We start from the raw sequence: 25,576 nt of genomic DNA, 5'->3' as shown, positions 1-25,576 counted from the left end.
AAGGCCCCACACCCCCTTCTTCCCGACCCTGCCCCTCTTGCTGGGCAGAGTCAGAGGTCTCAGAGGACAGGGGTGATGCCGGGGGCACAGCAGGGTCCAGCAGCTGGCACTGGCACTTTCACAGGAGCTGTGTGTGCTGAGCTCCCCAGAAGCTCAAAATGCGCCACAGGGTGGGGGTGACTATGGCTGCCACATGACACACAAGGAGGCAAGGAGCGTGGAGGGTCCAGCTGGCACCATGAGGGAAAGGTGTGATGGCCTCTCAGACTCCGAGGGTGGCCGGGCAGCTGTGAAAGACCCGACTCCTCCTGCAGGTGAAGCCCCTGCATGCTTCTGCCCCTTTAGCCCCTTCCTGTCTCCTGCAAACCCAGGCCCCCGCTGGACCCCCAGGTCCCGGCCTCCAGGAGGGCCGCAAGGACCGGACCACAATGATGCTAACCATTTATCCAGATGCCCCGAAACCGGAAGGGGGCCGGAGAAAGGCCAGAAAGGACGGGCAGGACCGAGGACAGGGACGCTGTCAGGGATGCCGGGGACAGCCCTGCAGGCGCGCAGCCTCACAGCAGACAGTGCTGGGGCATCCCTGGGCCGCTGAGCTGGGAAACCGAGGGGAGGGAGGCTGGGGGCTGCGGGGTGAGGGCGCCAGGGGCATGCACACAGGCCGGGACACTGCCCAGAGGTCTCCTTTTCTTGACAGTAATTTTCCAGGATGTGATGACACACAGAGGAAAAATGTGAACCCGTTCGGAGGTGGCCCCAACCTCAGAGTTTCCAGCGTCTCTGAGGGTTTGTGTTTTTCCCTCCCGGCCTCCCTCCCTCCCCCCGTCTCGGCCCGGCCTGCCCCGCCAGGGCTCCGGTGAGAGGGAGTGTGGAGTTTCCCCTGGAGGCTCTGAGCTTCAGTGAATCACTACGCCAGACACGGGCCAAACCTCCCGAGTTACTCAGCGCCCCGGCCACCCTCGGAGGCAGGCGGCGGAGCACGTGGACGCCATCAAAGGCCTGGGACGTGCACAGCAGGAGAGGCTGTGCCAGGGCGAGAGGCGGGCCTGGGCGCGGGCGCGGGCTCTGTGAGGAGACCGCTGCGACCGGCGTGGACAGGCGTGCACAAAGGACGCAGGCGGGACTGCCTCTGAAGACACCACAAACTCCATGCCCAAATTTTACACGGGGAACACCCTCAGCACGACAACCCTCCTGCACCAAGCAGAGGCATCAGGCCTCGAATCCCACCCAGAGGAGACGGCGCCGCCCCCAGGCTGAGCACAGCGTCTGCACCGATGCTCATGGCCCGGGCCTGCCAGCGAGTGGCCACGTGGCTGGGGAGAGGCCAACAAGGAAGGCCCAAAGCAGAGACGTTTCTGTTTTGAGACAGCGTCTCGCTCTGTTGCCCAGGCTGGAGTGCAGCAGTGCAATCTCAGCTCACTGCAGTCTTGATCTCTCAGGCTCAGGCAATCCTCCCGTCTCAGCCTCCCAAGCAGCTGGGGCTACAGGCACACACCACCACGCCCTACTAATTTTTAAATTTCCTTTGTAGAGATGGGGTCTCGTTATGTTGCCCAGGCTGGTCTAAAACCCCTAGGCTCAAGAGATCCTCCCAGCTCGGCCTCCCGAAGTGCTGTGATTATAGGTGCGAGCCACTGTACCCAGCCAAGAAAAGTTATTTTAGGCCGGGCATGGTGGCTCACACCTGTAGTGCCAGCTCTTTCGGAGGCCAAGGCCGGCAGACCACCTAAGGTCAGGAGTTCAAGAGCAGCCTGTCAACATGACGAAAACTCCATCTCTACTAAACAGGCACCTGTAATCCCAGCTATTCAGGAGGCTGAGACACGAAAATCGCTTGAACCCGGGAGGCGGAGGTTGCAGTGAGCAGAGATCGCACCACCACACTCCAGGCTAGGCAACATAGACAGACCCTGTCTCGAAAAAAAAAAAGTTATTTTAAAAAGATGAAAACAGGCCGGGCGCGGTGGCTCACGCCTGTAATCCTAACAATTTGGGAGGCCAAAGCAGGCAGATCACCTGAGGTCAGGAATTTGAGATCAGCCTGACAAACATGGTAAAACCCCATCTCTACTAAAAATACAAAAATTAGCCGGGCATGGTGGCAGGCGCCTCTTAGCTACTCAGGAGGCTGAGGCAGCAGAATCACTTGAACCCGGGAGGTGGAGGTTGCAGTGAGCTGAGATCATGCCACCGCACTCCAGCCTGGGCAACAGAGTGAGACTCTGTTTCAAAAAATAAAAATAAAAATAAAAATAGGCTGGGCACAGAGGCTCACACCTGTAATCCCAGCACTTTGGGAGGCCGATGCAAGTGGATCACCTGAGGTCAGGAGTGCGAGACCAGCCTGACCAACATGGCAAAACCCCTTCTCTACAAAGAACACAGAAATTACAGGCGGCAGACACCTGTAATCAATCCCAGCTACTCGGGAGGCTGAGGCAGAAAAATTACTTGAACTGGGAGGGGAAGGTTGCAGTGAGCCGAGATCGTGCCATTGTACTCCAGCCTGGGTGACAGCGCGAGACTGTCTCAAAAAAATAAATAAAATAAAATAAAATGAAAATGAAAAGATGAAAATATAAAGCATGAGGTACTCATAAGAAAAAAATCACTTTTTAATTTTAAAAAGAAAAATACTTTAGAAGATGAAAAGAGGCCAGGTGCAGTGGCTCACACCTGCAGTCCCAGCTACTTGGGAGGCTGAGATGGAAGGTCATGACTGCTGTGAGCCGTAATTGTGCCCCTGCACTCCTGCCTGGGCAAGAGAGCGAGACTGTGTCTCAAAAAAAAAAAAGGAAAAAGAAAAAGAAAAGAAAAGAAGGCTGGGCACGGTGGCTGTAATCCCAGCACTTTGGGAGGCCAAGGCGGGTAGATCATGAGGTCAGCAGATCGAGACCATCGTAGCTAACACGGTGAAACCCCGTCTGTACTAAAAATACAAAAAATTAGCCAGGTGTGGTGGCGGGCGCCTGTGGTCCCAACTACTCGGGAGGCTGAGGCAGGAGAATGGCGTGAACCCAGGAGGCAGAGCTTGCAGTGAGCTGAGACTGCGCCACTGCACTCCAGCCTGGGCAACAGAGCAAGACTCCGTCTCAAAAAAGAAAAGAAAAATAAGAACAGGATTCAGGACTGCTGCAGCCTGGGCTGACCATGAGCCCGTCTGGAGCTGGGCACGTTACGGTGTGGCAGGCGTGTGTCACTGTGGATAAAGCGCACCAACACCCCTGGACAGGCAGGAAAAGCAGTTTGGTGAGGGGGCTCATCCGCAGGGCAGAGTCTGGAGGCTGCTCCTGGGGGAGCCCGGGAAGGGCTGACGGGGCCCCTGACCTGAGTTCCTGGAACAATCCCAACCAGGGGCTCTTGGGCCCAACAGGGAGGAGAGTCCAGGCCAGAAGGGGCCAGTGGGGTCTGCGCCCTGCAGCAGCCAACTCGCCCAGTACGGAGCCCCACACTCCCAGTTCTCCCCACAGCCCCAGTGGCGAGCATCCACCCCCTACCCCCCGGGGTTCCTCACCGAAACACAAGCGCCTGTCAGTCACCAGGCTTCTAAACAGCCGGGACTCAGCCAGCCACCTGCAAAGTCGCTGAGCCATTGAGCCATCTGCCAGCCATGCTTGGTAGCCATTCCAATCAAGGCCACAGGCTGTGCCCCTAGGGACAGCCTCAGAGCCCAGGGTTGTCCTCAGACACCCATGAGGCATAGCAGGGACCTGGGCCACCCTGGCCACTGACTGGGCTGGCCGCAGGGATGGGAGTCTGCACCGTGTTGGATGTGGGGGCTCCTGTCTAGCCCGGCGTCAGGGTCCAGGGGCAGGAGCCCCTGGCCCAATACCTACTGCCCAGGGTCAACAGCACCTGCCCTGCCAGGCACACGGGGGTTCCAGGCAGGGTGTATTCACCACGCCCAGTGCATGACCCGCTCCAGGCCCAGCCTCCTCCCCGCTGGTTTACCCCCAAAACCCTGGGACAGGCTCCTCCCCGCCCCACGAGTCCCACACCGGCTGTCAGCCACAGAGGGCCGGGTGTGAGCAGGGGTGCTGAGGAAACCCCAGGCCCCGGCTCCAGGAGCAAGGTTCACCCCCGAGGCGGGAGGGGCAGGCAGGGCAGCAGCCGCCAGCCCGTGCGGGCAGACCCAGCCTTTGATCAGGAGCGGCCCTCGTGCCAGCTGCCGGGAGGCCGAGTTGTGGGGGGCGTCTGCTGGGACTGGCGTCCCAGCCCAGCACAGGGCTGCAGGGCGGCCTCCCGGCCAGTGGAGGCACTTCAAAGACAGGGCCAGGGGGCGCCGGGCAGCCCCAGCCTCTCCCAGCGCCCGGTTCTGATCGCCACTAAAACTACCTTCTAATAATTAATGCCTGACATCAAAGGCAGGAACCGCCCGGGTCTGTGAACCACCCCGGGTCTCGGCCGAGGACCTGCCTGTATTTTATCCTGTCTCTTTCTTCTGACTCTTTATTTAAATCCAAAAACCACACACAGGCAAAACATTAATGGGAAACTTGGAAACTCTTTTTGCTTACTAAAGTGTACCTTTGAAGTTCCCCAAAAAAGTTCTGTTTTGTTCCCTTCTCCCCTCCCCCCATCACTGAAAGGGACCCAGCAGCAGCATGTGGCCTCGGGCCCTCTGCGTGTGCGGCTGGCGGCGATGGGAGGCGCGGGGCGGGCAGGACGCCCTCCATCAATCAGCTGCCCAAGTCCCAGATCAAAGGCCCTCAGCACGCCATGCAGGCCAGGCACACGCTCCCTCCCCTGGACCCCTCCTGCCAGCCAAGACCTCACCCCAACAGCGCCTCCCGACGGGCGAGCACGGGCGGGCACTACTCTGGGCTGCGAGCCCCATGCTCCACGCCCCACGCTCTGCAGACAAGACCCGCCCTGGTCACGGAGGGAAGGGGCTGAGGCCCACGCCTCTAGAATGGGGGAACATGACAGCCGCTGTGTCTCTCACACTGAGGGGGTCCCCCACAAGAGCAGGCCTAGAGGGGGTCAGCCCCTGCTCACCCGGAGCACACGGGTCGAGGGGCACGAGCGCTTCATGGGGACTCAGGTGTCACAGTGCAGAGTTTGGCAGAGTTCCCAGAGGGAGGACGGGGTGCCAACACCATCATAGTCCTAGAATGGACCCAACACCCTCACTCCCCACTCCCTTGTCCACTCAACAGGAACAGTCCCAGGACAGCCAGGGGGACAGAAAACAGAGGGGCTGGACCCTGACGCCGGGCTAGATGGGAGCCCCCACATCCAACACGGTGCAGACGCCCAGCCTCTGCCCTCCCAGGTGTGTGGCAGGGAGGCAAGAGGGAGGCATGAGGTTGCTTCACTCAGAAGTGGCCAGAGGAGGAGGAAACAAACTCCTGACCTCACCTGAGGTCCGGGACACGTAGCACGAGTGCCCAGGGGACAGCCGAGGCCGGGGCTATGTGCACAGAGCCCTCCTGGCCACTTCTTGTTTTCTTTTCTTTCTTTTTTTTTTTTGAGATGGAGTTTCACTCTGTCACCCAGGCTGGAGTGCAGTGGCACGATCTCGGCTCACTGCAACCTCCGCCTCCCGGGTTCAAGACATTCTCCTGCCTCAGTCTCCCGAGTAGCTGGGATTACAGGCACCTGCCACCACACCCAGCTAATTTTTGTATTTTTGGTAGAGACAGGGTTTTGCCATGTTGTCCAGGCTGGTCTCAAACTCCTGACCTCAGGTGATCTGCCCACTTCGGTCTCCCAAACTGCTGGGATTACAGGTGTGAGCCACCATACCAGGCCCAGACACAAATATTTTAAATGTCCACAGGAGATGGAGGCATGGGGGCCTTCCAGGCCCACTACGTCAGCAGGAGCTCAAGAAGCTCTGACCTGGCCCCTGGGCTGTGGCTGGCAGCTGGCAGCCTGGCCCTCAGGGGACACAGGGGCTGGGAAACAGCCTCCTCCCATCCCTGTCACCGAGAGCCGCATGACAGTCCCCCAGTCTGCCTCTTTTGGCACAAAATCCATAAATGCCACGAACACCTTAGTTCTGCAGGTGAGGAAGCTGAGGAAGTCAGGTTTCAGCAGCCCAGGTGCAGGGCTCTGATGCGGGGTCAGGACAGGGACAAAGGAAAAGTCAGCCACAGGGCCAGGGACCCCACAGACACGAGGTCCCCACGGTGGGGGGGAGGCGTGAGGGAGAGGGTCAGGCCACAGCCACACACAGGCATGCTCGGAGGTCAGCACCTGGCCGCCTGCCTGCATGCACTCCCCGCCAAGGGCCCAGTGCCCCAGTGGTGGGTGTAGTCTGCAGTGAGCAGTGGCCATAACCTTCGGAGAACTTCCAGAACCCAGAAAAGAGGGGCCACTGCCCAGCTCCCTTGTGAGCCAGGTGAAATTCGATTCCCAAACTGGATGAAGACAGAGCAAGGAAAAAAAGTCTGTCTCACTTATGAACACACATGCACAAGCCAATAAAATAAAGCATACGGTCATCTCCATTGATGCTGAAAACACTGAAACGGTTCAACACCCACTTAAGATTTTTCTAAATGTCAGAAAGTTAGGAATAGTAACTTTCTCTGCTTGATAAAGGCTTTTTATAGCACACATCATCCTTGGCAGAGAAATGACTAGTAATTCCTGTTACGATCAAGACAAGGAAGGATGTCTGCTAAGATCGCCACGATCCAAAAGCACCAGAGGCCCATTCGCTGCAACACAGGAAGAAAAACGATGAGAGGACAAAGAGAAAGGTCTGCAGAGGCCCCGAGAGAAACCAAGACGCCACTAGAACTAGCAAGGAGTCAGCCAGTCAAAGATGTAACAGGAAGCATGATACTATCCACAATACTATAAAACATAACTTTCAGGCCTGGTGAGGTGGCTCACAATTGTAATCCCAGCATTTTGGGTGGCTGAGATAAGAGGATCGCTTGAGCCCAGGAATTCGAGACCAGCCTGGGCAACAGAGAGAGACCTCGTCTTTATGAAAAATAAAAATAAAAATAAATTAGGCTGGGCGCGGTGGCTCAAGCCTGTAATCCCAGCACTTTGGGAGGCCGAGGCGGGCGGATCACCTGAGGTCAGGAGTTCGAGACCAGCCTGGCCAACATGGTAAAACCCCGTCTCTACTAAAAATACAAAAATTAGCTGGGCGTGGTGGCACACGCCTGTAGTCCCAGCTACTTGGGAGGCTGAGGCAGGAGAATCGCTTGAACCCGGGAGGTGGAGGTTACAGTGAGCCGAAAGTGCGCCACCGCACTCCAGCCTGGGCGACAAAAGCAAAACTCCATCTCAAAAAAAAAAAAAAAAGTGGGTGCCTCAGTAAAGGTGGTTTAAAACCAGAAAAAAGAGCTGGGCGCGGTGGCTCACACCTGTAATCCAGCACTTTGGGAGGCCGAGGTGGGTGGATCACGAGGTCAAGAGATTGAGACCATCCTGGACAACATGGTAAAACCCTGTCTCTACTAAAAATACAAAAAAATTAGCTGGGCTTGGTGGTGCGCGCTTGTAGTCCCAGCTACTCGGGAGGCTGAGGCAAGAGTAATCACTTGAACTTGGGAGGCGGAGGTTGCAGTGAGCCGAGATCGCGCCACTGTACGCCCGCCTAGGGACACAGTGAGACTCTGTCTCAGAAAAAAAAAAAAAAAAAAAACCTAGAAAAAAAAAATCATTTGCCTGAGAAGCTAAGAACAAGCCCAGTGACCCTGCTCAGGTAGGAGGTGGGGCTTGATTCCAGACCAGATTGAAGACTGGCTGATGCGTTCACCAGCTCCCCCTTCCCTGGCCATAACCCGGAAGTTACCGCCCCTTTTCTAGAGATTTCTGAATGCCCCACCCCTTAACGTGCATGTAGTTGAGTGGATGTAAATGTGACCACGGCCATGCCCTGAGCTGCTGCCCTCCACGCACCACCCCAGGGCGGCCCTGCTCTGTGCCACACATCACGGAGCCAACACGGAGCTGACACAGTTGCCGCCTTGTCATGGAGCCAACAAGGCCTCATCCCGGAGCCCACACGGAGCTGACACAGTTGCCGCCTTGTCATGGAGCCAACACGGCCTCATCCCGGAGCCCACACGGCCTCATCCCAGAACGGACACGGCCTCATCCCGGAGCAGACACAGCCACCGTCTCAGTAAATCTACTTTCTCTACCACCTGCTTACCCCTAAATTCCTTCCTGGGCGAAGTCAGAAGGCTCCTGTCCGGAGCCCCGCGTTTGGGTTCCTCTGCCCGCATCACGGCCACGCCACCAGGCTGACCAGCTAAAGCCACGCAGGGCTACACGTCAGGAGAAAGGACACCCCCAAGTCCCAAGGCCCAGAGCCCCTTTTACCCGCTCCTGCTCCTGCTGGGGATCCCGCTCCTGCTCCTGCTCCTGCTCCTGCTGGGGATCCTGGCCCGACTTGGACTTCTTTGGCTTGGAGGGGCCTCCAGGGCTGGAGAGGGACTTCGGCAACTTAGCTGAAGATGATGTCAGAGGCCTCGTGGGCCCAGGAGGGCCCCCCAGTCTCTGTCCCCCACCCGAGAAAGGAACGAAGGGGGCAGGTACGGGTGCCCTTGTGCTCTGCTTCTCCTGAGTGTGCTCGCAGCAGGGCCCTGAGGTGTCCGCGTCCTCCCGACGGCTCAAGTCGCCGCGGCTGAGCTCCCCAGATTCCAAGGGAAGTGGAGCGCTGGCCGCTGCCTGGCCAGCCGACGCTGACGAGCCCAGGCTTCCTGGGGTCTTGCCCACGGGGTCGTAGCGCTTCATGACAAACCTGAGTGGGGCCAGAAGACAAGGGAAGCACCTTGTGGTGCCTGCCCCCGGCTCACTCTCTCCCACCCCCGGCTCACCCTCTCCCGCCCCCCACTCACCCTCTCCCGCCCCCGGCTCACCCTCTCCCGGCCCAGGCTCACCCTCTCCCGCCCCCGGCTCACCCTCTCCTGCCCCCGGTTCACCCTCTCCTGCCCCATGCGCCCTCCCAAGATCCACCGCCCCTCTGGGGGACACAGAGATGAGGTCGGGGCAGCCCAGCCCCCACGCCCACAGGCAGGCAGAGGCCACCAGGCGCTCTCCATGACGAGGGCCTGGGTACACCTACTCCCCACTTGCCACGTGTCCTTTCTCCTTTCCTTTGAGACCACTTTTTTTTAGCTAAATAGACTCCTCGGCCCCAGCGGCACTGCCCTTACCTGATGGTGGCGCTGCCCCCAGTCAGGCCCAGCAACTGCAGCGTCGTGCCCCGCAGGGCAGCTTCACCCGTCACCTGCAGGAGGAGCAGCCAGGACAGGTGCGCCTTGCACCGGGACCCCAGAGCCCAGGGAAGCCCTCCGGGCACCGGCACCACCAGGACCACAGGCCACATGCCCTCTCTGGCCTCCATCCTATCCACCCCCCACATCTGGCCCCTGCCGGTCCACACCCTCCACGAGGCCCAGCTTGAGTCTGGTCTTCAGCCGGGGCAGGACCTGCTGCCCATGCCTGACCGTGTCTCCCCCAGCCTGGTCTCCGCAGCTGGGACCCAAGCTCACTGAGGCCTGGGCTGGCAGAGCTGGGCTGCAAGGAGGAAGCCCTGGTGCCAGGACCCACTGCCCGGAGCGAGAGAGGCAGGAACGTGCTGTCACCCACGGGGGTGGCCATTCCTGGTGTTCAGCTCGGGGTGGGCAGGGATCGGGCCTGGCTGGCCACGTCCCATACGCTAACTCTGACCCGTGAGGAACGGGTGGAGAAGCTGCCTCTAGCGAGGGCACAGTCAATGGCCCAGCACAAAAGCCAAAGGGTGTAAGGGTCCCTGAGGGCCACAGCCTCAGGACAGTGCTGGGCCTGGGTCCTGAGCCCCGTGGCTCATCCCCTCAAGGGAGGACATAGACCTGAATCTCCCCGTCACAGCCCCAGCCAGGGAGCTTCCAAATGGGGATAAATGCGGGGAATGTCCTGGCCCCCCAGGGCCCCTCCGGGCCAGTGCCCCCCCACCCCAGCAAACGGCACTCAGCCAGGGTGGAAACAAAAGGCCCCTGTGAGGCCAGGGACGAGCGCTAGGAGGGTCCCGCCACGGCGGGCTTTGCTTGCGCCACGCCACGCTCGGTTTTGAAAATGATCAAAACACCGAGCAAAGCAAATATTTATTAAATGAAACCACTTTTGTGACTCTTGGGCTTTGAGAGAAGCTGAAAAAACAAACAGGGCGCCGAGGGAGGTTTCGGGGCAGCCCGGGCTCCGAGGGCCGGCCACTCCCTCTTTTTCCATGAAACACGTCGTGCTTTCAAGAGCCCGAGTCTCCCGCCACTGCCCTGGAGACGGCTGCGGGAGAGCAGATTTTCCAGTTGGAAAGTGGGCTGAAAGTGAGCGGGGACTGGGTGAGCAAGAGCAGGCCGCCTACCTCATCTCTCGTGTACACGCAGACTGGGGTGGCCCCGCCGGGGTGCTGCAGGCACTCCCTGGGAGGAGAGGAAAGAAACCATCAGGTACCCCGGGGCACCTCAACCAGTGCCACGGAGGCCCTGGGGCAGGAGACTCGGAAGGCAAAGGTGTGGGGCCCTCACCCAGCACCCACCCAGGACAGCGTCCCAGGCCCAGGCCACAGACCTCAGCCCCACTGCGCCCCACAACCACCGGAAGGAGGCACCTGACAGCCGGGGGCGCTCCCAAGGACCCTGGCCTGTGGTGCGTGGCCCGGGGGCTCCCCCCACCTCCAGTCTCGGGGCCGCTGGCAGGACGTGGAGCTGCCGGCAGGGCCCAGGGACCACACAGGAGGGGCGAGCAGCGCTGGCTCCGGAATGCGGCTCATGGACACCTGCACTCAGGAGCCTGAGAGTGAGGGCACCAACGTCTGGGCTTTCATCTTAAGCCGCCCACTAAGAGGAGGCGCCCCTGTCTCCGCCGCCTGATGTCCTCCTCCAAAGCCGACGCCTGATGTCACCGAAGCATGGAGGGAGGGGCGCTGCACTCCGCTCACGCCCGCTTGTCACCGAAGCACGGAGGGAGGGGCGCTGCACTCCGCTCACGCCCGCTTGCCTGTGGCCGGGGAGGCCGTGCTTATAAGTCCATGTCGGACTCTGCCACCAGTGTCTTTCTGAGCCTCGCCCCGCAGGAGGCACAGCTGGACCCGTGCATGGGTGGGCAGGTATATGCAGCACGCCTCCCACACATGCCTGATGTGCATGGCAGCCCGGGAGACGGGCACATGCCGTCACATCCAGCCCCAGAGCATGTGAACTGCTGGTGGCACCTGCTGCATGAGGCGGGCTTGCCTGTGCGTTTCCAACTCCCCACCGTGAAATCCTCCCCACTGAGAAAAACAAAAGCCCTTCTCAGGCCTTCCTTGCAGATGCCCCTGATCAGTCCCTCTCCAGGGAGGGGAATCCGAGAAGAGGGGGCAGATGGCCAGAGCCCAGGCAAAGGGGAGGCCAGGGCCGGCCTCAGGTCATGCAGGTGCCCTGCCAAGCCCTATGGCCAGTGTGCCTTGCAAGGGCTCAGGTGGGACAGGAAGACACAGGCTGAGCTGGTGACCAGAACACAGGGGATAAAGATTAGGTAAGAGCTGGGCTGGAAACTGCTTGCAGCAACCCCCTGGGATGGGGGGTACTGGGAGGGTCAGAGGGCAGGGTGCTGCAGTGTCCAGGTCGAGACACGCGTGCACATCCATGCACAGAGTGGGATGCTGGGACAGGAACTCTCCGCCTCCGCCTGAACCCACCTGTGTGCTTACAGGGCCGCAGGGGTCCACTGTGCACTCACCGTGCCCCGACCCTGGGATCTGCTGACCTACTTGAAAGAGCAGGACTCAGCCGGGCGCGGTGGCTCACGCCTGTAATCCCAGCACTTTGGGAGGCCGAGATGGGCGGATCACGAGGTCAGGAGATCGAGACCATCCTGGCTAACACGGTGAAACCCCGTCTCTACTAAAAATACAAAAAATTAGCCGGGTGTGGTGGCGGGCACCTGTGGTCCCAGCTACTAGGGGAGGCTGAGGCAGGAGAATGGCGTGAACCCGGGAGGTGGAGCTTGCAGTGAGCTGAGATCACGCCACTGCACTCCAGCCTGGGAGACAGAGCGAGACTCCGTCTCAAACACAAACAAAACAAAACAAAACAAAAAAAAGGGCAGGACTTGCCTCCCTGAAATAAGAACAGACCAAGCAGAAAAGCCCAAGGTGCCACACCCAGGATAGGCCCAGCCCCGCCACCTGGGGACTCGGCCACGTGTGTGGGTTTGATGTGTTTTCTTTTGTTTCGTGGCCTTTATTTTTCACGTCCTCAATCCTGGGGGAGGGGCATCCCTTTCCCACTCAGGCCCCGACTCTGACAGCCTGGTCTGGCTGCAGAGGCCCCACAGGGTCGCGGACTTAGCCCCGTGGTCTCCCTGGGTCCACTGCCTACAGGGGAGCCCCTTCCCCAAGGGCCTCTAGCCTGTGGAGCACGTGCGCACCACACACACGGCGGGTGTCCTCTGCGCACAGGCTGGGACACACTCGCTGAGCTCCCGTCCCGCAGAGCAGCCAACAAAGGGCCTTAGATTTGCCTTCCCTCCAAATGGCTGGAGACTCGGCCCAGAGGCCCCGAGACGCAGGGCTCAGGAAAACACAAGGCCTCAAAATGCGCCGGAGCAGAACCTGGACAGAGGCAGAGAGAGGCCTCAAGGAAGCACAGCCCCCGGGGCCAGGAAGAGGGACAGGAAGGGCCCAGGGTCCCCGCTCCCCAGCATGACACAGATGGCCAGGGGTCCGGAGATGGTCATGAGGCCGCTTCTCTACGGCTGGGGAGGCCTGGGCCGAGGGGTGGCCAGAGTCCCGACTTGCAGTCCTTCCCCGGCACTGACCGCCAGCTTGGGGACCTCAAATCACAAACAGGGACAGAGCACAGCAGCGTGACATCAAACGCCAGCCCGGCTTTGATGTGCGGCTCCTCCAGAGGGATCAGATTCCCTCCCTCATGCGGGATCTCAGGGAGGGGCGGCTAGCAATCGGTTCCAGACCTTCTACGCCGGCCCAGTGTGCAGGACGCCAGGGCCCGGGGGAAATTCCAGCGCCCGAGGAGACACAGCCCCTACTCCCCCTCCCCCACGCAGACCTCTGCAAGTCCCAGTGTCTGCAGGGGCAAGACCCAGGGCCTCCCGGGGACCCCAGGCCAGGCCAAGCCACCAGACACCATGCTCCGAAGCCAGAAATGCAAGAAGTGCTTTGGGGCGCTTCCGCGGGTGCCTGCTCGCAGCAGGGTACTGGCACACTCTCACGCACTCTCCAGCCAGCAGAGCTCCCCACCCGGCCAGGGCCAGAAGCCAGCGGGACGGCCAGGAGGGCAGACACGCCTCTGCTGCTGGCTTCGAGGGCATATTCTTTATGCACCACAAACCCCGCCCCGCTGGGGCCCCACTCCGGCAAGGCGCGGCTGTGTGCTGGGGACAAGGCAGTGAGTCTAGAGCTCTCTGTGTTCATGTCCTGTCTGGGTATGACAAAGCTGGGCGCAAACACAGGTGCTGACGAGAGCCCAGTCAGCAGCATGCGCCCTGCCGGGAACAGAAGCTGTGGCTGCAGGCCAGGAGCCACTGGGCTCAGGGAGGCCCGCAGAGGGCACCACCCACCGCATGACAGCCCAGCCACCGAGCGGCTGGACAGAGCCTGGGAGAGCCTGGGGCAGGCTCCGGCCTTCTCAACCCAGCCAGGTCCAGACAGGGATGGACAAGGATGGACAGGGATGGACAGGAATGGACAAGGACGGACAGGGATGAACAGGGACGGGCAGGGACGGACAGGGATGAACAGGGACGGGCAGGGATGGACAGGGATGAACAGGGACGGGCAGGGATGGACAGGGACGGGCCGCAGAGCTCTGAGCTGGCCCAGCAGCATGCACAGACCCACCCTGAGTGTGGCCACGGGCCAGTGCTCCACCTGGCAGAGCCCTGTCCTCACCAGCAGCCCATCCCTACACCCCAGCACACCCAGAGGGCTGCAGAAATCACCCGGCTTTCCCGGAGCCACGGCTTTACCTACAGAAGGAGGAACCGGCTGAGATGCACTCAGCCAGCCCCCAAGCACTGAGTCAAGGCTGGGAGCAGAGGGCTGGGGGCCTGGGAAGAGATCCAGCCAGGGGCTGGGCACACTGGGGGCCACTCCCACCTGGGGTGCCCACGCCAGCACAGCCCAGGGGCGCCTCTGAGAGAGGACAAATCCCCTCCATGGCTGAGCTCATGAATCTGACATTTACAGAAAGCCCACCCTGCTCCCTCACGGTTTTCAGATGGAAAGCGGCTCAGCTGCTGTGTGAGTTCCCACGGCTCACCCTTGGCATCGTTCCAGGGCAGGTCTTGGTCACCCGCAACAGTCCCCGGTTCTCTTCCTGCTCCCAGCAGCTCAGCGTGGTCCATCCACACCCCTGCCTTTCACCACTTAGCAACTAGGTCCCTACGGGACGTGGGATTCAAACTACGGGACTCGCCCGCCTGCCCTCGTGGACTGCCCAGACGTGCCGCAGTGTCCCCCAAGTCACAGTATGACCTCCTGGGGCTAGTGCCTGCTGGCTCTAAACCCATGGGGAGAAACTCCTCATAGGAAACCCGTTAGCATAACAATCTGTACCCCAGCAAAGATGCTGGTCAGAAAGGTACTCCCTTTCCTCCTCCGGGTGGCTCCAGGAGGGCCGTGTACCCCCAGGGCCCGTAGGCCATGAAATCCTCGTTTCCATCTCATGCGTCTCCTATCACGGAAGGCACACTCCCCGTCATAAAGATCTCAAACTCAGACACAGGCCCATCAGGCAGGCAGCGAGCAGTGTCCCCCAGAGCTCGGCGTGGAAGATCCCAAACTCAGACACAGGCCCACCAGGCAGGCAGAGAGCAGTGTCCCCCAGAGCTCGGAGTGGCTGTTCACACCCCTCTGCTGGGCAGAACCTTCAGACTATAGGGAAAATGGGAAAGCTCGAAGCCAGCAGCGTGCAGCCTCTGTCTCCTGGCGCCCTCCCTGCAGCAGAGCCTGAGAAGCAGAGCAGAGAGCGCCCAGTCCACGAGGACCCGGCCCAGACCGAGATGCTCCAAGTGCACCATACACGCAGGTCTCAAGGACTCTGCACAACAAGAGCATGAGACGGCTCACTTTTCTACTGACTACGTGTCCAGGAAGTCGTATTTTGGGTATACTGAGTTAACTACACGTATTACTAAAATTAATGACACCTGTTTTTATTTCTTCTTTAATGAGGTTACAAGAAAAAGTGAGTGATTGGCCAGGTGTGGTGGCTCACGCCTGTAATCTCAGCACTTTGGGAGGCCGAGGCGGGCTGATCACCTGACCAGCCTGGCCAACATGGTGAAACCCTGTCTCTACTAAAAAAAATACAAAAATTAGCCAGGCGTGATGGCGTGCGCCAGTAATCCCAGCTACTCAGGTGGCTGAGGCAGGAGAATTGCTTGAACCCGGGAGGCGGAGGTTGCAGTGAGCCAAGATCGCACCACTGCACTCCAGCCTGGGTGAAAGAAAAGAAAATGTGAGTCACCTCCATGGCCGACATGTGTGGCTCACTGGTATCCCTGAGGCCCCTGCTGCTTGAGACGCTGGTCGGGCCAGGGCTGCGTGCTACAGTGACACCCTCGCAGTGGAGCTGCGACGTTTCAAACACGTGGCAGTGTCCATCCAAGGAAATCACCCAGGGGTCCCCAAATACACAAAGCAGGCTCTGTCCCAGGGCAACTCCTGGGCAGGCTACAGGCCTGCAGCCCCCAGCCTCAGAACGCCCCTTCCAAGCACAGCGCTTACACTGTCCCTGGACTCAGACCTCCTCCGAAACACATGAAGGGAGAAACATCAGCTTCCCGCCCGTCCCACTCTGCGGACACCTGCACTTCCCAAGGCCTCCCCAAGCCTCCTGGGCCAGTGCAGGGACACTAGGCACGAGAGCCTCCCTCCCTCATGCAGACCTGCTGGGGACCAGCTCCCAGCAGAGAGCCCACCAGGCACTCCACCCTCACCGTGGGGCTGGCAACGCCACCCACCATGAAACCTCGTCCATATCCTGCTCCATGGTTAGCAAACTCCAGCTTCTGGGACAAAGCTTGGGTCTGAGCTTTTAGAAATTTATTTATTTAATATTTATTTATTTCTGAGACAGAGTCTTGCTCTGTCGCCCAGGCTGGAATGCAGTGGTGTGATGTCGGCTCACTGCAACCTCCACCTCCTGGGTTCAAGTGATTCTCCTGCCTCAGCATCCCAAGTAGCTGGGATTACAGGCCCTCACCACCACACCCAGCTACTTTTTGTATTTTTAGTAGAGACGGGGTTTCACCATGTTGGCCAGGCTGGTCTCAAACTCCTGACCTCAGGTGATCCGTCTGCCTCAGCCTCCCAAAGTGCTGGGATTACAGGTGAGAGCCGCCATGCCCGGCCTGGAGATGAAATGTGAAGAAGCACTATCTTAAATTCCACCTCTGGAATTTAGCCCACAGGAGAAGCTGGGGTGGGTGACCAGGTGCAAAGGCCTCCAGCTGCACACTCTGCTGCAGCCCTGCCCGGGATGCCCTGAGACACAGCCAGATGCCCCGCAACACCCACATGACACCCACACGACGGAAGAGCATGGCTGTGAGGAGTGACAGGTGCCGGACCCTTCAGGAAGATGTCCACAGCATATTCACCAGCAACCAGAGTCAGCCACAAATCACTCTCCACCACAGGTGTGAGTGTTCATCAAATGAGGTGTACGTGCAGACACACCCGCAGACAGACCCACACTGCCACACAGACCAGGGCCGCAGGCTGGGGGCTCCGGGCTTCACCACCAACGGCCCCACCGCCTCCTGCTGTCCCTGGTGTCTCGAAAGAGCTGCCCCACTTGCTCGTTTTTTTTTTTTTTTTTTGAGACGGAGTCCTGCTTTGTCACCCAGGCTGGAGTGCAGTGGCGCAATCTCAGCTCACCACAACCTCCGCCTCCCGGGTTCAAGTGATTCTCCTGCCTCCTGAGTAGCTGGGACTACAAGCATGAGCCATTGTGCCCAGCTAATTTTTGTATTTTTAGTAGAGATGGGTTTTCACCATGTTGGCCAGGCTGGTCTCGAACTCCTGACCTCAGGTGATCCACCCACCTCAGCCTCCCAAAGGGTTGGAATTACAGGCGTGAGCCATCACGCCCAGCCACTTCTGTTGTTTCTTTTTTTTTTTTTTTTTTTTTTTTTTTGAGACAGAGTCTCGCTCTGTTGCCCAGGCTGAGCGCAATCTTGGCTCACTGCAACCTCCACCTCCTGGGTTCAAGCAATTCTTCTGCCTCAGCCTCCTGAGTAGCTGGGACTACAGGAACCCACCACCACGCCCGGCTAGTTTTTGTATTTTTAGTAGAGATGGAGTTTCACCATATTGGCCAGGCTGGTCTCGAACTCCTGACCTCGTGATCCACCCACCTCAGCCTCCCAAAGTGCTGCGATTACAGGTGTGAGCCACCGTGCCCGGCCTTGTTGTTTCTTTTGTTTTTTTTTTTGTTTTTTTGAGATGGAGTTTTGCTCTTGTCACCCAGGCTGGAGTGCAATGGTGCGATCTCGGCTCACTGCAACCTCCTCCAAAGCGCCCAAACCCACCCCCACAGCCACCCCCACAGCCACCACCAAAGCCACCTCCAAAGCCACCACCAAAGCCAGCTCCAAAGCCACCTCCAGAACCACCAAGCCTGGCCAAGCCTGTTGTTTCTTAAACTAAGTTTCACACGAGGTTTACAAAGTCTGTTGAAGAGGCTTATGCTACCACAATGCCGGCCCCACCTCTCCAGACACCCTCGGCCCCTCCCCAGTGGCAGCCCCGGGCCACTCTGGGCCATTTCCTTACCTCCATCCCCATCTGATGACTGACAGCACAGCCAGGGAGGACGGCCCTCACCAAGCACCTGTGCCTGTGGGAGCACTGGATTCTGTTCACGCCCGGGGGCACCGCCCGGCCCAGGGGCATTTCCTTCCAGACGTTCATCTTTCCTGACTTCTGTTCCCCGCGCTGTTTGGTTTTCTTCTTGCCCTCTGCCACTCTCGTCTCAGGAAGCAGCACAGAGCCAGGGCACCGGGATCCCTGCTCCTCACCCAGTGCCCACACAGCGCCTGGGGCTGCCTGCCTCCCTTCCCGGCGCCACTCCTGCCTCGGGTCCCGCTCACCCCTGCCCATGGCTTCGCTTTGCTCTTAGGCTCTGTCACCTCCTGGCTCGGGTCCCGCTCACCCCTGCCCGTGGCTCTGGCTTTGCTCTTAGGCTCCGTCACTGTTGTCTGAGTTCCGTTTTGGGAGGGAGAATTCCGTGCTCGTGCTTAACCCGCTGCCATCTCCAGGGGCCTCCATTCACCCCGACAACCACTGGGGTGGCTTCCATCCCCATGACCGCTGAGACCCGACGTGCAGACCTCAGCGCCCTCAACCCACAAACGCAACACCCGTGCCATGCAGCGCGGCACTACTGTCAGACGGGAGCAGGCCCAGCCCTGGGGCCACCAAGCGCGCCCAACGCACAGTCACCTTCCCAGGGCCCGACGCGAGGTCACCTTCCCAGCGCCCGACGCGAGGTCACCTTCCCAGGGCCCGACGCGAGGTCACCTTCCCAGCGCCCGACGCGAGGTCACCTTCCCAGCGCCCGACGCAAGGTCACCTTCCCAGCGCCTGACGCGAGGTCACCTTCCCACAGGCCCTATGCTCGGTCCTCAAGATATGAACTCACCCCATCCACACACCAGCCGGGGCACAGGTGAGGAAACCGAGGCCCGGGGAGGGCAAGAACCCCCTGGCTCACAGCAAACCCCAGCCCCAAGTCCCTTCCATTCTGCTGAGCCTTTTACTGTGGACAGAGACTTCCAGCCAACGATGAAAACACCCAAACTGACAAAGCACCAATTTTTACACATTCAGGAACAACGTTTAAACCATTAACCGACAGAAACTGATACACATCAATTACTTATTTTTATTTATTTATTTTTTTGAGACAGAGTCTCATTCTGTTGCCCAGGCTGGAGTGCAGCGGTGCGATCTCGGCTCACTGCAACTGCCTCCACGGCTCAAGTGATCCTCCCACCTCAGCCTCCGGCATAGCTGGGACCACAGGCACGCACCACCATGCACTATGCCTGGCCTAACATTTCTATTTTTTGTAGAGAAGGGGTTTCACTATGTTGCCGAGGCTAGTCTTGAACTCATGAGCTCAAGCGATTCGCCAGCCTCGGCCTTCCAAAGTGCAAGCCACTTTGCCCAGCCACTGTGCCCAGCCATCCAATTACTATTAGGAAGATTTTCTGGTGGGGCACAGGAGCTCACGCCTGTAATCTCAACGCTTTGGGAGGCTGAGGTGGGAGAACTGCTTGAGCCCATGGGTTCAAGAGCAGCCTAGGTAACCAACATAGTGAGACCCTGCCTCTTAAAAAAAAGAGACCTTATGATCCCATCCAGGGGAATCAAGCATGGGGAGCCCTGCCCCCAGCACCGAACGTCTCCCCTTAGTGCTCACCAGGCCCCCACAAGGACAGAAGTACATTCCTGCTCTTCTAGGTGGGCAAGGCTGGGCCGCTGGGCCCAGGAAGCTCAGAACGATGAGCTGTGACCAGCCATCCCCGAGGCCGCTGCTCATGAACCGGCAGCCCACACACCCCTCCTCTATAAAGGACTGCAAAGTGCCAAGAGGCACCACAAGCCAGCACAGAGCTTGGGTGTCCAGCTCTGAACCAGACCCAGTAACCACAGCAGCTTCCCCAGCAAACAGGGTAGGGAAGAGCCCCCAGCCCACTGATGCTCACCTGGTCTGTGGAAAATGGCTGAGAAGCTCCCAGAGGGTCTGGCCTGAACAGAAAGAGTCCTGCAACCTCGAGCCATCATCCAGCTGCAAAGCGATGCGAACCTGGAGGGTACAAGACATGAGAAACTTCCTTAGGAAGAAAAGCAACCATTCCATCTAAATCCCAGACTGATTCTCCAGACACAGAGAGGGTGACTGCCCCGCCCTGGCCTCCAGGGAGAGGCTGACCCCCACGGAGAAGGCTGCCCTCCTATTCACTCTGGAGTGAGGGCCTTGGAGGCTCCCTGGCAGGGCTGCACCAGCATGCGTGTGTGCATGTGAGTGTGCAGGTATGTGCAGGTGTGCGTGTATGTGCATGTTTGTGTGCGGGTGTGTGCAGGTATGTGTGCGGATGTGTGCATGTTGGTGCGTGGGTGTGTGCAGGTGTGCGCATGTGCGTGCAGATGTGGGCGTGTGTGTGCATGTTTGCGTGCAGGTGTGTGCGGGTATGTGCGCAGATGTGTAGGTGTGTGCGTGTACAGGTGTGTGCACAGGTGTGCGACTGGGGAGGTGTGCGCATGTTGGTGTAGGGGGTGTGTGCAGGTGTGTGTGGGGTGTGTGCACGCAGGTGTGTGTGGGTGTGTGCAGGTGTGTGGGGTGTGTGCAGGTGTGTGCGGGTGTGGGGGTGTGTGCAGGTTGGTGTAGGAGGTGTGTGCATGTTGGTGTAGGGGGTGTGTGCGGGTGTGTGCGGGTGTGTGTGGGGGTGTGCGGGTGTGTGCAGGTACGTGTGCGGGTACATGCAGGCGCCACAGGAGTGAACTGTGTTGGAGACAGTCCTCGTGTCCCAGTGGGGGCTTCAAAAGATTGCAGCTCCACCGAACCTGACTGCAGCCTCAGGAGAGACGCTGAGCTAAGCTGCTCCCAGATTCCTGACCCTCAGAAGCCACATGAGATGGTAAATGTTTGCTGCTCTTTTTTTTTTTTTTTTTTTTTGAGACAAAGTCTCACTCTGTCGCCCAGGCTGGAGTGCAGTGGCGGCACAATCTCGGCTCACTGCAAGTTCCGCCTCCCGGGTTCACGCCATTCTCCTGCCTCAGCCTGCTGAGTAGCTGGGACTACAGGCACCCGCCACCACCCACGGCTAATTTTTGTATTTTTAGTAGAGATGGGGTTTCATTATGTTGGCCGGCTGGTCCCAAACTCCTGACCTCAGGTGATCTGCCCGCCTCGGCCTCCTAAAGTGCTGGGATTACAGGCTGCCCTTGTGGCATCCATGCAGCGCTTTGGGCTCTAACATTCTGGGCAATTCTATGAGCAGGTAGTCAGGCTGGTGGGTGAATGCTGCTGACACCCTGAGCCGGGGAAGGCACAACTGACCCCAGAAAGAAAGAAAAACTTCCACATGAAGAATGACGTGGGTGGGGCGCAGAGGCTCACGCCTGCAATCCTTTGGGAGGACTTTGGGAGGCCGAAGCGGGTAGATCATGAGGTCAGCAGTTCCAGGCCAGCAGGCCAACATGGTGAAACCCTGCCTCTACTAAAATACACAAATTAGCCAGGTGTGGGGGCGGGCACCTGTAGTCCTAGCTACTCGGGAGGCTGAGGCAGAATGGTGTGAACCCGGGAGGCGGAGCTTGAAGTGAGCCGAGACTGCACTACTGCACTCCAGCCTGGGTGACAGAGCGAGACTCCAGCTCAAAAAAAAAAAAACATGAGATGCTCATTTTCAGTTGCCAGTTATCAAAAATCAGGAAGCTGTTTGGGCCCAACCCAGCGAAGGCAGAACTGGTGCTAAGACTCATGTCCCTCCTTCCCCAGCACCCCCCACTGTCCCGTCCCCCGTCCCTGGCCAGCTGAACGATTCTGTGCCCCAAACAGTCAGCCTCCCCCAGAGCACTGCCCACCATGTTCTCAGGCCCCTCACGGCTCCGGGAAGCGGGCACCATCTCCAGCTTGGCATTGTTGGGCAGGTTGGCAAATCTCCACTGGAGAGAAAGGTCGAGCACGCTCCTCTGAAACCTGCAAGACAGACCAGAGCACACTTGCTGCCCTGCAGAGCCTGACGTGCCCTGCCATCCACGCCCCGCCATCCACGCCCCGCCATCCACGCCCCGCCATCCACGCCCCGCCATCCATGTCCCGCCATCCACGCCCCGCCATCCACGTCCTGTGGCAGCTCCCCAACAGCGGGACGTCATGACCTGCAGAGGCACAAGGCGGGTCCCCGATCACATGGGGCCTCCTGCAAGCAGAAGGGAGCAGGGAAAAGGGAGACGTGGGCCTCGGGGCACGCCGAGGGGGCTGCTCCTTCAGAGTCTGGGGTGCTGACAGCCCCAGTGCAGACGCTCGGAAAACACAGAGAGAGAACGACTGGGGCGTGAACACTGCTGCACTCGTGGAAGCTGGAGTGTCACAGACCCCGGCCGTCACGGCTGGAGCCACCACAGAAAACCTGACTGCCCGGGCGCGGTGGCTCACGCCTGTAATCCCAGCACTTTGGGAGGCCGAGGCGGGTGGATCACCTGAGGTTCAGGAGTTTGAGACAAGCCTGACCAACATGGTGAAACCCCGTCTCTACTGAAAATACAAAAACATCCCATCTCTACTAAAAATACAAAAAAATAAGCTGGGCATGGTGGCTCAGGCCTGTAGTCCCAGCTACTCGGGAGGCTGAGGCAGGAGAATCGCTTGAACCCGGGAGGCAGAGGCTGCAGTGAGCTGAGATCATGCCACTGAACTCCAGCCTGGGCAACAAGAGCAAAACTCTGTGAAAGAAAAAAGAAAAGGAAAAGAAAGAAAATAAAAGAGAAAGGAAGAGAAAGAGAGAAGAAGAAAGAAAGAAAGAAAGAGAAAACAAGAAAGAAAAAGAAAGAAAAGAAAACAAAAATCTGAATATACTCAAAGTGGTTGGCCTCACTTTGGAAATGCAAGCTGCTGTTGGAGACAACTAGTGAAGAGAGTTCAGACAGCCCAGGGGCATCTGGAAGAATTAAGAGAGAACAAACTTTGCTATATCAACACTGGCCAGAAAAGTGACTCTGGAAATTGCCACATGAAATGTCTACGTCAAGACAGGATAGCAGATCGGGGGGATCCTGAGGGCAGGCGGGCTGGGAACCTTGGAGCAGAGGGCACTGTTCACGCCTGGGGCTGCATTCCTCTGCACCGGCTGCACTTTGTAAGCAAGTGGTACCATTAGCAGAGGAAAAGGGCACCTGAAAACATGGCTATGGTGTTGCAGGACCTGCCTCAAAATCGCACTCACTGGTTCCCACCAGACACCACCACACAGACCACGGGCAGGCGAACAGTCAGAAGTAACAATGCGCTGGGCGTGGTGGCTCATGCCTGTAATCCCAGCAATTTGGGAGGCCCAGACGGGCAGATCACTTGAGGTCAGGAGTTTGAGAGCAGTCTGGCCAATGTGGTGAAACTCCGTCTCTACTAAAAATACAAAAATTAGCCAGGCGTGGTGGCGCAGGCCTGTAGTCCCAGCTACTCGGGAGGCTGAAGTGGGAGGAGTGCTTCAACCCGGGAGGCGGAGGTTGCAGTGTGCCAAGATCGTGCCATTGCACTCCAGCCTGGGCGACAGAGCAAGACTCCGTCTCAAAAAAAAGAAAGAAAAATGAGGCCAGGTGCAGTGGCTCACGCCTATCATCCCAGCACTTTGGGAGGCCAAGACGGGCGGATCACTTGAGGTCAGGAGTTTGAGACCAGCCTGGTCAACATGGTGAAACCCCATCACTACTAAAAATACAAAAATTAGCCAGGCGTGGCACGTGCCTGTAATTCCAGCTACTCAAGATGCTGAGGCACGATAATCGCTTGAACCCGGGAGGCAGAGGTTGCGGTGAGCTGAGATCATGCCACTGCCCTCCAGCCTAGGTGACAGAGCAAGACTCTGTTTCAGAAAAATGGCCAGGCACAGTGACTCATGCCTGTAATCCCAACACTTTGGAAGACCAAGGCGGGCAGATCACCTGAGGTCAGGACTTGAAGACCAGCCTGACCAACATGGTGAAACCCTGTCCCTACTAAAAATACAAAAATTAGCTGGGCATGATGGCGCATGCCTGTAATCCCAGCTACTCGGGAGGCTGAGGCAGAAGAATCACTTGAACCTGGGAGACAGAGGTTGCAGTGAGCCGAGATAGCGCCACTGTACTACAGCCTGTGTGACAGAGCGAGACTCCACCTCAAAAAATAATAAAATAAAAAAGAAATAAAAATGAAACCCTAAGCCCCCCCCAACCAACTGAACCAGCCTCCTCTTGGCCCAGGGGACCCCAGAAACCTTGAAAGCTGAGTTCCTGGCCATGGCTGGGTGGGAGATCAGACACACCTGCAGGCTCTCTTCCCTAAGGGATAAACAGAAAGCAGCCCTTTCCAAAGACCCCTGGGCTGGTATCTGACATCAGCCAACCTCCCACCAGGCCCTTCTCTCTTGCGGTTTCTTCAAAACAACCCACAGGTATTTCCTGATAAGAAACCACCAACCATGGAGTGGTTCTGGCACAGTCAGGGTTTTCGTGGCACAGTCTTCATGTCCTCTGATTTGCCATTTATTTATTTATTTACTTATTTACTTTTTTTGTAGAGACAGGGTCTCACTATGTTCCCCAGGCTGATCTGGAATTCCTGGGCTCAGGCAATCCTCCGCCTCGGGCACCCAAAGTGCTAGGATTACAGGCATGAGGCACTTCACCCAGCCTGCTTCACCTCTGACTTCAGAGGCCAAAAATTCCACCCTCAGGTCATGCTGGCACTGCCATTTTTTGCACATAGGACCCGTGAAGAGGCAGGAAGCTCAGCTGTGTGCACAGTTCTCCTTTCATGAATACTCATGATCCTCCTACAGCGTATTAAGTACGTCTGTATCAGCCACCCCATTCGGTGTGAATCCCTGTCTTATTCTTCCCTCTCTTGAAGTGTCTGTTTCCAGCTTCTGGCTGGAGGCTACACTTCCCAGCCTGTTAGAATGGCCACCCTGCAAGCTGCAACCGGTTATGAGAAATAAAGCCCTCCTTTCCAAACATATGAACCTCATTCTTCAGTTGACAAGAGAGACTGGAGAAGGATGGTATGAAGGTCTGGGGCAGAAAGCCCAAGACCACCTGGCACTCAGAGCACAGGTCCTGGGATTCTCACACAGTCCAGACACAAGGTAGAAGACTGGAATGACTTGGCAGGTATCACCCCTAAGAAACTCCTCCCAGGAGAGCCTCGTAAGGCAGGGTGGGCAATGCCAGGAGGGCAAGCTCCTGCCCTCTGCCCCCAGTGTTAGGACAACAGTACTGTAAAAACAGGTCTTCAAGGGCAGGCATGGTGGCTCATGTCTGTAATCCCAGTACTTTGGGAGGCCGAGGCAGGCAGATCACAAGGTCAGGAGTTCTAGACCGTCCTGGCCAACGTGGTGAAACCCCGTCTCTACTAAAAATACAAAAATTAGCTGGGTGTGTTGGCAAGCACCTCTAATCTCAGCTACTCGGGAGGCTGAGGGAGGAGAATCACTTGAACCTAGGAGGTGGAGGTTGCAGTGAGCCAAGACCGTGCCACTGCACTCCAGCCTGGGCGACAAGAGTGAAACCCTGTCTCAAAAAAAAAAAACCACCAGAAAACAGGTCTTTAAAGTGAAAAGCTTCGCATGTGGGATAGACACGCACATCCTACCCATATGAGGGCTCTGACCCTTCTGCTGTCTCAGACTCCTCGAGAGTCTGGCAGAAGCCCTCTCTTGGGAACAATATCCCCACACAGAAGCGTACGTGTAATTCCAGGGGCTGTGAGACTGCAGGGATCCACCCGCAGTTTTCAAGGCATCCTATTTCTCCATGGCCAGCTCTTTCCCCTCAGAGCCCCACTGGGAACTTATGCAACTCAATGCAATAAAACCTACAGGGGGTTGAATGGTGGCCCCC

The 25,576-nt window shown here is 58.2% G+C and overlaps 1 protein-coding gene across 18 annotated transcripts in view; it reads right to left on the bottom strand.

Moving 5' to 3' along the window:
• The window catches only part of ASPSCR1 (ASPSCR1 tether for SLC2A4, UBX domain containing), a 40,751-nt gene that overhangs the window by 13,035 nt on the left and 2,140 nt on the right, over positions 1–25,576 (bottom strand). For 17 of the 18 annotated variants that reach the window (XR_010153396.1, XR_010153399.1, XR_010153398.1 and 14 more), the window contains exons 3-7: positions 21,563–21,677; positions 19,681–19,781; positions 10,322–10,379; positions 9,135–9,208; positions 8,299–8,719 (exon numbers count right to left, since the gene is read on the bottom strand). Coding sequence is in view for 12 of the 18 variants with exons in the window: in XM_024350752.3 (XP_024206520.2) it covers positions 8,299–8,719; positions 9,135–9,208; positions 10,322–10,379; positions 19,681–19,781; positions 21,563–21,677 (769 nt within the window). In the remaining 6 variants the exon portion in view is untranslated. Of the gene's footprint in view, positions 1–8,298; positions 8,720–9,134; positions 9,209–10,321; positions 10,380–19,680; positions 19,782–21,562; positions 21,678–22,575; positions 22,639–23,952; positions 24,017–25,576 lie in introns of those variants that run through there. The other variant, XM_063800043.1, reaches the window with a different exon arrangement.

Source organism: Pan troglodytes, chromosome 19 (assembly GCF_028858775.2).
Source record: "Pan troglodytes isolate AG18354 chromosome 19, NHGRI_mPanTro3-v2.0_pri, whole genome shotgun sequence".
Taxonomy (NCBI): domain Eukaryota; kingdom Metazoa; phylum Chordata; class Mammalia; order Primates; family Hominidae; genus Pan; species Pan troglodytes.
This window is presented reverse-complemented; position numbering and strand designations above follow the sequence as displayed.